The following is a 13,862-nucleotide window of genomic DNA, read 5'->3' as shown; positions in this document are numbered from 1 at the left end:
CCTCGAAGCACAGAGGTGTTGAAACACCTTGCCTCCCTCTGACCCGAGCCCCTTTACTGGCCACCCGCCCACCCACCCTCTGTGATTGATACCCCATCCACATTCACCCCGAAGCCTCACCCGCACCCCATCAAAGAGGAGCGGGCGACTCTGAAGCTCTCTAATGGAATGGGTGGGGTGGGGGGGTGGGGGGTGGGGGCCATATATATAAGGGTTCAGATGAGTAAAGGCTATGCAGAGGTGTGTGTGTGGGGGGGGGGGTTAAAAAGGACACATACAAACATCTCTTTCAGCGGTCTTCTTCCTCCTCTTCCTCTTCCTTTCAACCCCCCCCCCCCAAAACCCTCACTGTGGCCCCTTAGCGCATCCGTCCCTCCTCTCTCCCTCTCTCTCGCTCATCCATCTGCTGCAGACTGTGTTTACTCTGCGGGGGAGGCAAAGAGGGAGGGAGGGAGGGCAGAGTGAGAGGCATGCATCCAGGCATCCAGAGAGGGGACAATGCCGCCTTTCAAAGAAGTTGTCGACCCCCACGGCCGAGCGAGGAAGTCTACATGGGGGGGCCAGTTAAACACCCTTCCCCAGACTTCACAGCCACCCACCACTGTGCTCTGTGTACACGCATGCAATCTCCCTCTCTCCCTCTCTCTCTCTCTCCCTCCCTCACACACACAAGCATGTTTGGGCATGTACATTATCTTATGCTCTCTCTCTCTCTCTCGCTCCTTTTTTTCCCTTCCCTCTCTCGCTTTATCAATCTCTCCGACTTTAAACACAAGCCCCTCTGAGTGACGACAGTGGTTGGAAAGCTCTAGCTCAGATCCGATGTCCACAGGCTGTGAGTCACTTCCCAGCCGGCCCCCTACTCCCAAGCCCCGGCCCATAGGGGTAGCGTGAGGTAAATCCACCACTGGAGCGTGATTCACCTTCAGCGGGTCCGATTCACAAGCCGCTCTCCTGGTACTCCACAGGGAGCAGGCTAGAGCCGTGTGGACTTCCTGTATTGAAATGTAGGCGCTGTGGCTATTTTACGACCCGCTGAGATGTTGGACCAGAAGTTCGGGTGACCGACCCGGGAATTCCAGAGTTTAATGTGACTCGGCGAGTTCTGGTCGAGGTTTTATTTCAGCATATACGTGTGCATGTTCTCTTAAAATCATGTTTCTACGTGCACATAAAATGTCCATATTTAGTTTAGTATCGCTCTTTAAAGTGAAATTCTGCCGTTGGAGTGTGGTGATCCCACTTCCTTCAAATTCACCAGCGCAGTGATCTGCCTTATTTAAAGATATGATTACGTACTTGTTTCAGGAAAATTATGAAGAAGAAAAAAAAACCCCAGATTCTTCCGTCCCATTTCGTCTCTCCTAAAATCTAAACATGGGCTGAACTGCCCCAACAATTCTCCTCTTATTGGTGTTGGAAAACGCTCTCGCGAGGCCGGCTGTGGTCCAGCAGAATGATGGAGGGCTGCTAAAGGAGGCCTGTTTAACAAATTGGAGGAGATGAGCTATATTGGCCATTGTGGAGGTACAGTAATGGTCTGCACGTGGACCAGCCGCTTTAGCGAGTCAGAGAAGGCCTTTTGTGAGTAGAGACCCCCACAATGGCTCCCTGCCCATAGTGCAGACTCAGTAGTATGGCATGTAGCCACTGGGAGAGGTCTGGGCATGTAGCTCCGTTTGGAGGCACCAAATGGCCGTAGATTCAAAAGTTCCACCCAGCGGTTTGTCTCATGAGGCTTTATAGGATGGATTATGTAGCTGATCAAAGGCCAGTTTGCTTGTTCGCCCCTCCAGTGGATTTGAGGAAAGGTTAAGCTGATTCCTGGTCTGTGCTTCAGGAAGTAAGGGGTTTACCAGTTTAAAGAGGATGACAGATGAATTGAGGCTGCTTTAGGGCTTGTGTCCATATAGAGCTTTTTTTCCTTCTTCTGGGCGCCGCCATCTTTTCCCCCATTGTTCCCAATGAGAAGAGCGCGAATGCAGGCCGCTTAGAGAAACGCTACTTGGAAAATCTCTGAACTTTTCAGAAAGGTTGATGCTAGATCCAACGGGGTGTAGGCACGGATGTAGACGTGATTGGTTGTCGGTTGGGGTTTAAACTCTTTCCGAGTTTCCATTGTTAGCAAGCGTTAACGTTAGCCATCGTTACAGTACGACCCGGCAGTGTTAAGGTCAGCTGTAAGCTAGCTAGCTAAATGTTTCCGTGCGCTTCGAGGTTCCGCGCCGTCTATTGGCCGACGCAACCGCCAATCACGGCTACTTCCGTGCCTACGCCCCGTTGGATCCAGCCTCGACCTGTCAGAAAGGCGCTGGTGTCGTCAGCCGTCGCTCCTTTTCAGGCAACCGATCAGATATTAGATGGGGAGGGACTCGTCACCCCGGCAACCAAGAAAACGGAGGCGATGGTATTCATCGTGTTGTGCGCCCCCGTCTGAGCGGTGACAACGTGCAACACCAACAATAAAGTGAATATTTCACTCAATAACATGGCCATTTCAGATAGAGGCTCACGGTGACCTCTTGTAAAGCCGAGAGGTTTACTTTGAGGGTGACGTAGTGATTCACCTCACACAAAGTACGAGGGCAAGCGTCCTCCGGTTGGTGCCCGTACTGAAAAACAGTGTAAAACAAACACATAGGCAAGATTAACAAATATATAATAAAAACCAAAGGGGCGATGCTAGTCCATCATACAACGGCGTGGTGATAAGTTGTCATGGAAACAAAACCTCTCCCTCTCTCGCCACCGCGCGCGCCATATGGACATGCGCACTTAGCCGAACCGAAAAGGCCAGCGAGAGATGGAGCGCAGCGTATTAACCTCAGCTTAACTCTGACAAGTAAGAGTCATACCCTCTGCGACAGATCCCATTATGCTTATTTTCACAGCTAACGGGATTGTTTGCCCACATAACCGACTCCCCGTGTGCGAAACTGTCTTCTCGCCAGCCCATTATCTTCCCGTACTACTGCGTGCTTGACCTGTGATACGGCCACTAGAAATGGACTAATAGCTATGCGTCAAACTGTTCACCGCCGCAGCAAAGAACGTTGCAGAGTCTCTGACCAGCAATCACAGGCCAAGAAATCGGCAAACGCTGAGACTGGGGCAGGGCCGGATTAAACGGATAGATTACACTGGGCAGAGCATTTTTCTCGGGCCCCCCTTCCCCCCCTCACCCCCAAACGAGCACATTCTGATACTCTGCAAACAAACAATATTACTTTTAACTGCCACGCGGTTATTATGGTTAATTAGTTAGGTATATGTTTTTGTTTATTATTATCTATTTGTAATTTAGAACATTTTATGTTAAGTATTTCTAATTTAGACCAAAAGTCGATGTTTTTATCCGTCTGTCTGGGCCCCCCTGTGGCAATTAGACCCTAGGCAGCTGCCTAGTTTGGCTACGCCTAGATCCGGCCCTGGACTGGGGCACATATATATATATATGTACACAGATAGATGAACAGAGATAGACCTTAAACGAAGGCAACGAGGATTTCGTTGGGGCCCTCCTGTAGGAGATGGCAGTACCAAGGGCAATACATAGTCGGTCAACACCAGACGGGACCCGTAGAGGGTAAGTTTAGGGCTGCAGTAAAGGGGGTGGATCTCAAAAGCCACCTCATATGTTTGGGCGAGGACCAGAGAAGCCTAACAGCAAGTAAACCTCTTAATAAACCCGGCTCTGCGTTTACTTCCACTTCAGCGGCCGTAAAAGGAGCCGTTGCAGGGTGGCAAGGGTGAACCGGTGGTTAGAGATGACGTGTCTTCAACTCGAGGGGCCGGGAATCTACACCTTTCAAATGAATTAGGGACTTAAAAAGAAAGAGAAAAAAAAAAACCCCACCTCCAGGAAACGAGCCGAGCAGTATTTACCCACGAGAATCAAAAGGGTCACGTTGTTGTTGAAGGTGCAACACGCAGTTCCTACCTGAATGCCGGCCTCTGTCTTTCGGTGACGTGAATAACAGAATCAGATCAAAATAGACGGGGGGGGGGGAGGAGGCGGGGTAGCGAGACAACCAAATTCAAACAGTGAGGGAGTGGATATCTGACGCGTTTGCCGGACATCTGCCATTTTTTCCCCCCCGTCGCTTGCAGCGGGTGTCGTTTTGCCGCGTTCGCCGCGTAGTTTGCAGAAGGCTGCATGTGTGCATGCAAGGTGTTAGATAGCCGGGCCGCCAGACAGCGATGGAGACACCCGGCTGATCCAGCCTCTGGGCTTCTGGATTCAGGGACTTGAGGCGCGGGAGGCGGCATTCGGGTCATTACCAGAAAGCGACCGATATTATATCTATATAACTATATCGGAGACCGTCCTGCCAAGGCCTACCCTGCTCTGGGTGCATTAGGGTGTGGCATCTCTGGAATGGCAGCATTAAGTCATTCGGCGCTGCCCATCGTGGGGGTCATGTGCTCGTCGGCCTGAGTGGATAATCAGATAGAAGTGGTGAAGGTTAGTTCCACATGCATCTGTGCCCGTGTGCCCTTGTGCGTTCTCCCCTACCGAAGTGTCCGCTCCCATCTTTTTTTGTGTGCATCCATCTATGGCTTATCGAGCTTGTCCCCTCCCTTGTTGGCGTTGTGTGTGTGTGTGTGTGTGTGTGTGTGTGTGTGTGTGTGTGTGTGTGTGTGTGTGTGTGTGTGTGTGTGTGTGTGTGTGTGTGTGTGTGTGTTGGTGCCCATCCCTCGGTCGGTCAGGGAACTTAATGACCTCTGTCCTCCGTGCCTCCCAGACACAACTGCTACTCATGTGGCCCCTGGCCAGTCTCTCTCAAAGACCACCATTCACTACCACTGTGGCTTCTGTGTGTTGTGTGTGTTGTGTGTGTTGTGTGTGTGTGTGTTTTGGAGAGGGTTTTAGGAAGCAAGGGGAGGGAAAGAGGAAGAATTTGTGGAAATTAGAGTTAGATTAATTGCTTGTATGTGTGTGTGTGCGTGTGTGCGCGCATGCGTGCATGTGTGTGTGTGTGTGTGTGTGTGTGTGTGAGAGACTGTGTGGATATGTGTACTTGTACAGTGTCTAAATACATGCACACTGCGAGCAACTCTACGTGAACTAGAGCTTTGTGGCGAAATATATAGGGCATTCTGCAATTATCATGCGTCAAGGGGAGACACTTTGAAGCGCCGTGTGCGTGTGTGTGTGTGTGTGTGTGTGTGTGTGTGTCCACTGCAGTGAACCCGGTACGAGAGGGCAGTGAAACCGTCAGGTCGTTCGGAGCAGGGAGCTTGGCTATAAATCAGCAGTACTGCACCAGCGCCACCCGTGCCACCACAGTATATGAAGCGGTGAACGCTGGCATGCTTGGAGGAGGACACACAGGGTAGTCCACTTATGGATTTGCATGAATAAAAAAAAAAAAAAAACATAGCTTATGGTAATTAGGACTGAATATATATATATATATATATATATATATACCTACTATTCCCTTATGGCCGTGTGCAGAACCCAGCGCACCTCCGGCTTGTTGTGACGTCGCTATTCTAATTACTTATGCAGGATAGTGGAGGACAACAATAGGATTTTCATGGCGTAAGGGTTTTAGGTGATGCATCTGCCCCTTTGGGCGGAGGAGTTAGCGGAGGCGCTGGGCTGCCGGGCTGTTTGGCTCATGGCGGGACTTAGGCGTTGGTCCGTCTGAATGGGAAGACTGCTGACTTTGGAAGACCTGAATTGGGGCTCAAGTTGATAGTCGCTGTTTTTTTTTTTTTTCCACGGCTGGACGGCGTGTCCTGTCCACTGCCCCGGGGCTGGGTCCAGGGGTCAGTGTGTGAAGGGGGAGGTGGGGGGGGGCAGAGGAGGTGCAGCTGGGCTGAATGGGCCTAGGGGGAGGGGGGGTAGACTGTCAGTGGTGCTGTAGGGTCCAGGGGGTCTGAAGGTGCGGATTTTGTGTGCGTGTGTTGCGGAGGTGTGGGGTCAGGGGTTGGGATGCCGGGGGCCGGTGGCTGCCCACGGGAGGGGTCGGGGGGACCGGGGGATGAGGTGGCGGTGGGGGTGGTGGGGTCTCTGGTCTGGGTGACCATCTGGATTGGATTGTAGGCATTCCTCGTGAAGAGCGTGTGAGCAAAGGTCAGGATGGGGCGAAGAGGAGGGAGGTCTCTCGGATCCGCGTGTGTGTGTGTGTGTACAAGCACTTATGTGTGTGTTTGTTTTTCTTCGGCTCGCTCAGTTTTCCAGTTTATGGTCCGGCGCCCGTCTCGCATTGTTCAAGAGCAGGTTGAAGAAAGTTGTGCGTTTTTGCGTAGTGGAACGTCCTGGCGAGGTACGGACTCGGACGCTGGTGTGGGAAACGCTGCAGGTGTGCGACTGCAGGAAACGACCTCAGAGAGCCCGTTTCACCGCTGCGCATTAGAACATACCCGATTCGTCGTACGTGCGGTCGTCGCGGAAACCCGAGACGTCTCGTTTTCCTCCGGCCGGCGGAGCGCCCGACTAACCCCGCCGCCTCTTGTGATTCGGTTGTGTGCACAGGTGAGAGGCCGGTGGGCTGCGGCCATGCTGTCCCTAGATGAGCCACTGGACCTGAAGCTCCCTCGGCGGGTCGTCGGGCGAGACAGAGGGCCGCGCTCGCCGCACCACTCCCCGCTGCACGCCAAGCGGGTCCGCCAGCTCCGCATGGCGGATGACGGCACCGCCGTCATAGAGCCCGCCTCGCCAACCTCTCCACGCACAGGTAGAAATGACACACACACACACACACACACACACACATCTGCAGGTGATGGTGTGCATGTGAGAGAGAGAGAGATACAGATGTGGTGTCAACATCAGCTCGTTGTACATGGACCCTATTGTACTTGTACACCGAACCACGTCATTATATTAACCCGTGCACAGTGCCACTCCCCTATTGTTGTCTTATCGGATCACTGGGCGTAAAGGTCACAGGTGTGTGTGTGTGTGTTATCGCAGGTGTACAGGTGGTCCCCCAGGATCGGACAGAGACGCCCACCCCCCCAGCGGTGGACCTGAGTATGTCCCCCTCCTCTCGCCACACCCCCAGCTCCCCGGAGATGACCAACGGCAACCACGTCCCCTCAGGGGTGAGTGTTTTGAGCAGCTCTTCTTAGCGATGCGATACTCTATACGTCTGCCGAGGGCTCATTTTTTTCCCCCCCTTCTTCTTTTTGTCCCATGGGACGGCTGCCAGGTCAGCCAGAAAGAGGAGCAGTGAGGAGTTAAATATCTGCCTCGGGGACTCACAGAGGGGGCGGGGGTAGTGGCTGCGCCGGGGATTTGACCTGAGCCAGTCTTTCCCCGACCCCGGAGTTTAGAGTGGAGTTTTTAGGCCTGGCAAAAAAAAGGTTAATGTAATTAAGTACCGGCCAAAATAGTAGCGTTGTCCCCAATTAATTTTTTTTTCCCGCCTCCGATCCCAGTCCGAGCCGATGTAGGTAAGATGAGCCTGACAAATGAAGAAAATAACAAACTAGTCTGCGTCACAGCTTCCTTAAACGCTGTTCGTTTATTTTAAATGAATAAAATGAGTGAACTACAAACACATCGGTGGTGTTGAACGCAGCTCTGTCGGCACTTGGGGGGGGGGGGGGGACGAGGACACTGGTGAGATCAGAAGTGGCCGCTGGGCTGCTCTCATTTTGCAATTTCCACTATTAGCACACTGCAGGTGTTTTAGCCGCATCGAGCTGCTGCGAGTCGTGGTCTCCGTTCACATCACCTATAGGACGGGTGGTGTAGACTGGGTGCAGTGGGTTAAAGGAAACAAAGGACCGGAGTTTGATTGGGCTGAACGGAGCCGATACTGATCAATTAAAATAAGCCTCGACTGAGCCGGCAGTCCACTAGATTTCCGAGAGCTAGAGGTAGGAGCCACTGCCAAGGGCCCTTCACCCAACCAATAGGGTCCTCCGCCGTTCCACATGCACATAATGTACAACACACACACACAGGTGTTGGACCCTACCTTTCCTCGACCACATTTTCTCCCACTCCTCTCTCCTCTCCTCCCCCCTTTCCTCTCTCCCCCTCTTTCCCCTCTCTCACTGGTGCGGGCATTCTCCTGCCCCACGGTCACGTCAGTCACGGAGCAAACAGTGTCTCTTAGTGCGAACCCATGCCCGGCCTCCTCCCCACAGCCCAGAGTGACTCAGCCTGGTATAGGGTCAGCACAATGGGAACACTGGGGGCTGGAGTGTCACACTCTCCATGAGGGAATCACGCTATGCAAGGGGTGGGGGTGGGGGGGGGTCTAGGGGATGGACGGGTGTGGGTTGAGTGGTGGTTGGTGGGGGCGGTGGTTCTTATCAAACACCTCTTGTGTCTCCAACAAGTGCCTCTCTCTGTACAACTTGCACTCGGTGGCCTCGCTGGCATGACGTGTGTGTGTGTGTGTGTGTGTCTGTGTGTGTGTGTATGTGTGTACGTATATAATCGGATTTACGACAAGGTACGGCCACGCAGACCTCACGCCGTCTAATTCAATTCCCTCCCAATTGAATTGACCTGCACTGGCTCGGGTCATTCACCCTCCTCCACCCCCACCCCCACCCCCCCCAGCATCACCACCTCACCCACCAATGGACACAAAAAGGACACACACACACACACACACACACACACACACACACAAAATCTCCTTTCGTCCATCTCTCCACACATGGGAACATACGAACACATAAACACACACAAATACACATGTATATATACGCTCCCAGGACAGAAATGTGTACAGTCAAACAAAAAGGATCATACATGCCTACACACACGCACAGACACATTCTGGTGCAGACACACACTCTCTCCTGTGGCGTCTTACAAAGGAAGCCATAGATAGACAGAGATATATCCAGAGGACGAGCCGAGTGCAGAGAATTGGTCTCATTTTATGAGATTTGTCACATACACATTTCTGGCATAGCTGGACCCCACATGATTGTGATGCAGATGCACCCTTTCCTGTCTTTTTTTCTTTATCACATACACACACACACACGCACACAAACACACATTTAAATCAGTGTGTGTGTTTGTCCCTGACTCACTGGGGCTCTGTCCTTTTGCCGTCTCTGGTTAACACTAATCTGCTGCTTGCTGCTGTTTGGCACATTTGCCGTGTGTGTGTCTCTGGATGAGCGTGTGCGTGTCTCTGGATGAGTGTGTGCGAGTCTCTGGATGAGCGTGTGTGAGCCAGGGCTTTAGCTCCGTGAGCTCCAGTTGAGGCTCAGCGAGTCTACAGCCCTGAAGCTGGGCTTAGGGATGTGGGCTGGTTTTATAGGGCACGGCGGGTAGAATGGACTAGAAACAGAGCGGGGAATTTCTGCAGAAAAGGACGAAGCTCCACGGCCACTTAAAGGCGCCATGTGAGATTTAGAGCACCGATGTAGCAGCCAACAGCTATTTGCTATGTAAAGAGATAGTGGAGCAACGGCGTCCTGTGCAGAGAATAAAGTCACACTCCCTCCGTGTGTGTTTTAACACTAGGACGACCTAAAACGACCATGGGCGGTCAAAATGGCCGCTGGTTTTTAAACTCTGTATTCTGTCAAGGGTGGCGCAGTGGTTAGCACGGTCGCCTCACAGCAAGGAGGTCCTGGGTTCGAGCCCCGGGGTAGTCCAACCTCGGTGGGTCGTCCTCCGTGTGGAGTTTGCATGTTCTCCCCGTGTCTGCGTGGGTTTCCTCCGGGGGCTCCGGTTTCTTCCCACAGTCCAAAGACATGTAGGTCAGGTGACTTGGCCGTACTAAATTGTCCCCAGGTATGAATGTGTGTGTGTGTGTGATGGCCTGGCGGCCTGTCCAGGGTGTCTCCCCGCCTGCCGCCCAATGGCTGCCGGGATAGGCTCCAGCACCCCCGCGGCCCTGAGAGCAGGATAAGCGGTTCAGATAACGGATGGATGGACGGGTGTGTTAGTATGTCTGTTATGAAACTAACTGACACCAAAATGAACATTTTAACAACTATAATACTATTTCTAAACAGTTTAAAATGGCCGCTGTCCAACGCCTGTAAATACTGCAAAGCGTCGGTGGCAGTCATGGCGCGTCTGTAATGGCGTCCGTACCCAGACGCGTCGGCAATAATCAAAAATCAAGTTTAGACTATTACTGCCCACCGGAGGACGCTAGTGTGCTTCTAGGGCAGAGCAATGAACGTCACGAAGGAAACGATGCGACCGACACGCGTCATAAATAGCGTAGCGAATTCCAGGGGGCAGCCCGGGAACCGCCACGGCCGGGACGCGAAACCCGGATCTCCCACGCCACGGGCGACTACGCTAACCAGCCGACTACAGGGTCCGACCCGATCTCGCCGTGCACGCAAACCCGGTCAGATAACCCCCTCGTTTTTTTTTCTCTCCCCTCCTCAGGATTCTCACGTCCGTTACGTGGAGGGCGGAGCCTCATCGCAGGCCTTTCAGTTCTTCGTGCCAATTGGGGCCGGGGCGGGACTTCACCTGCCGTCCTCCATGTTCATTGGCCAGACCAATGACAAGCGGGCTTCTCCCGACCTCTCGGCGGATGAACAGCTGGCCTGCCGTTGGAAGAAGGTGAGGCTCGTGCGGCTATGAGGAGTTTGGCGTGGTGGGGGGAGGGGGGGGGGGGTTTGTTGGCTCCATGCAATGCTGCGGACGAAGGCAGTTGTTATTTTGCAGATCAGCGGCTTTATTTTTGCCACGTTCTACGTTCACCCTGCGGTCGCTTGTGCATTTGCTTTGAGAAGGTCGAGAGCGACCCGGGGCCCAAGTAGTTGGAACCATTGTAATCAGCCCATCGATGGTCTCGTTTGCTCACGCTGGTCACGCCGAGGCGTCAAAATAAAACGGAGACTCATTCATAATCAATGGCGTACTCGGCGTAATAGCCTTAAGGGGAATAACCGTCTCTCTCTCCTCCAGTGTCACCTGCTCTTCGACTCCCTGCAAGACCTGGTGGATCACGTCAACGACTTCCACGTCAAGCCGGAAAAGGACTGCGGGTACTGCTGTCACTGGGAGGGCTGTGCACGCAAAGGCAGGGGTTTCAACGCCAGGTGAGGGCCGTCGGCGAGGTTCGAGGGTGCGGGAGCTGTGTTGGTGAAGGGGGGGAGGGGGGGGGAGCGATAATCGACTGAATTGTGTGTGCCGTTGCAGGTACAAGATGCTCATCCACATCCGCACTCACACCAACGAGAAGCCCCACCGCTGCCCCACCTGCAACAAGAGCTTCTCGCGGCTGGAGAACCTCAAGATACACAACCGCTCGCACACAGGTCAGTGCTGGGCATGCATTCAGTAAATTATGTAGATATATATATATATATATATATATATATATATATATATATATATGAGTCATTCAGTCCTGAATATATATGCCAGAAACAACTCGGGTACATGCAGTCATTTCTATTCTCCCCAAAATGTGTCGATGCAAAAGCGTTAAATCGCTTTTATTTTCTTAATGAGCGCCACAATAAAGGCGTGCTCCGAAACAGCCACTTCAGCCACTTGTCGCCAGACGTGATTCATTTTTTTTTACGAGACCGGTACCTCTGATGTAAGCATAGCAGAGCTACTTAAAGGAAGAGAAATATACAAAAACACTACAAGAGATGCCCCCCCCGAAACGGTCGATACCAGCAGCTTCAGCAGTAGGTCGCCTCGAGTCTGAAACAGAGCTCGAGCTGGCTCGACTGGAGACGCGAGGGTTTTGCACCGGTAGCGGTGTCGCTCTCTGGCTTTTTTGAATGCTATACTGCCGCTGACACTGAATCGCCTCTCCTCCCCCACAGGCGAGAAGCCCTACATCTGCCCCTACGAGGGCTGCAACAAGCGCTACTCCAACTCCAGCGACCGCTTCAAACACACGCGCACGCACTACGTCGACAAGCCCTACTACTGCAAGATGGTGGGCTGCCTGAAGCGCTACACAGACCCCAGCTCCCTCCGCAAGCACATCAAGGCCCACGGCCACTTTGTGGCGCAGGAGCAGGGCTCGGCCAGCGGGGTGGGGTCCCTGCTGAAGGGGGGTCAGGCGGTGGGGATAGCCGGCCGAGGCGTGAAGGAGACGGAGCTGTCCTACGTGAGCGGAGCGCATATCATCATCCCCAGCGCGGCGGCTGCCCTACTGGGGGGCCACGCTCTGCAGGGCCTGGGGGGCTCTGTGCCGCTGTCCCCCCTCAGTCCTCGGCCCCTGGACCTCAGCACGCTGGGCTGCCCCAGCTCGCCTCCAGCCGGCCTGGGAGGAACCCCAATCATTTCCTTCAACGGCTCGGCGCTGGGCTTGGCCAAGTCCTCCCTGCTCTCCCCGGCCTTCCCCTCCTCGGCCATCGGCCTCCCTATGGTACCAGTGCTGGGGGCCGCCTCCGAACGCAGGGTCCAGGGCCGGCAGTCCAAGGGGAGGGGCCAGGGTGAGGAGGGGGAGGATGAGGTAGCTGGGGGAGTGCTGAACCTCTCCACAGGGTCTCATGACCCCCTGTCTTGGGTGGTCATCCCCCCAGGCACCGTGGTGCTTAAACCAGCTGTGGTCAACTGACACACACACACATGTGCACACACACACACACACACAGACACACACATACAGACAAACGTGCACGCACATGTATCGCATATGCACACCCACATTCCAGAGGAGCTCAGGGGGCACGGGTGGGAGGATGACCACCAACATGGGGGTGTGTGTGGGGGGGGGTCAAAGGTGTGTGTGTGTGTGTGTGTGTGTGTGTGTGCTTGGCTTGTACAATCAAATCCCGCAGTAGATTACCGGACACCTCACACCACACGCGCACAACATAACCTCTTTTTTTTGGTCAAGCAGGACATGAGGCCTCGTCCTCTTCAGCGGTTTTTTTTTGTGTGTGTTTTCTTCCTCGTTATTGTATCTGTACGTCATTCCGTCTCGCAGGCTCTGTGGACAGGGTCCACGGACGCGACAGTCTTACTGCTCGGTGTACTTAAAGCTAAAGTGCCCGGTTGGCTGAGATGAGTATTTATATGACCGCCGGTCGACGGCGTGCCCGCGGCCTTGCGGCGAGCGAGATATACGCCACGCCACCGAACGACGCACTCGCGGCCGGGCCAACGGCACGCCCTCGGTAGGTTCTCCGTAAAGCCGGTTCCCCTCGGACCGCCGCGATGGACGCAGACAAGCTCGCCGGGCCGCTGGTCGCGGCGTGGCTTGTCCGGGGGGGGGGGGACGGGGACGAGCAAAACCTACTTACTCAAGAGACGGCTCAGTATAACACAGCACTTAACAGGTTAAACTGGCTATATAGTATTGAAACCTCACAACTGCTGCTAACCTCACGGCTCCTCCGGTCTGCCATGACCTTGGAGGGCACCTTTTTTTTTTTTTGACAATCTGTCCCCGTTTCTTTCGGGGAGGGTGATGAAGCAAAAAGCCCGACCCGCGAACTACACACAGGCTCGACAAGGCGCCAACAGACAAACGGTGTTACATCACCCGGCCCCAATCAGTTCTTCTTCGCGTCTCTTTTAATCGGCGGCACCAGGTGTGTCTGGCACCCCCTTCTGGTATAACATGCGCCACTACACCCCCCCCCCCCAACGTGTCACGAAAACAGTCTTGTTTTTCTCCTGGATTGTCCCCAACTCTCGTCCCGTAATTGAATCAGCACAGCCAGTTTGTGTATGAAAAGGGCCACTGTGGTAATGAAACACTGGGGGTCTTGTATTTGAGGTGGCCAGCCGCAAATCCAGCTGGGCTCGTCCATGTGGGTCGTCCAGTTTCAAGAAAAAAAAAAAACCCCGACCTGGCCTCGTCGCTCGTGGTTACGTCCTTGAGTTCAGCGTTTCCAGGCTGTGCCAAAAATACCAGACCTCGAAAGAGCTAGGTGAGATGTGTGTGTGTGTGTGTGTGTGTGTGTGTGTGTGTGTGTGTGTGTGT

General features: G+C 53.7%; 1 protein-coding gene across 1 annotated transcript in view; it reads left to right on the top strand.

Moving 5' to 3' along the window:
* Positions 1 to 12,538, top strand: part of glis2b (GLIS family zinc finger 2b) — a 29,787-nt gene extending 17,249 nt beyond the window's left edge. Inside the window, exons 2-7 of the mRNA XM_056288308.1 lie at positions 6,488 to 6,689; positions 6,929 to 7,059; positions 10,343 to 10,522; positions 10,871 to 11,004; positions 11,105 to 11,223; positions 11,746 to 12,538. Coding sequence (XP_056144283.1) covers positions 6,512 to 6,689; positions 6,929 to 7,059; positions 10,343 to 10,522; positions 10,871 to 11,004; positions 11,105 to 11,223; positions 11,746 to 12,488 — 1,485 coding nt within the window. The 5' untranslated portion in view covers positions 6,488 to 6,511 and the 3' untranslated portion in view covers positions 12,489 to 12,538. The remainder of the gene's footprint in view (positions 1 to 6,487; positions 6,690 to 6,928; positions 7,060 to 10,342; positions 10,523 to 10,870; positions 11,005 to 11,104; positions 11,224 to 11,745) is intronic.
* The last annotated feature ends 1,324 nt before the right edge of the window (positions 12,539 to 13,862 follow it).

The sequence above is a fragment of the Lampris incognitus genome, chromosome 10, assembly GCF_029633865.1.
Source record: "Lampris incognitus isolate fLamInc1 chromosome 10, fLamInc1.hap2, whole genome shotgun sequence".
Taxonomy (NCBI): domain Eukaryota; kingdom Metazoa; phylum Chordata; class Actinopteri; order Lampriformes; family Lampridae; genus Lampris; species Lampris incognitus.
Note: the sequence above shows the minus strand (reverse complement) of the source record. Positions and strands in the feature narration are given on the sequence as shown.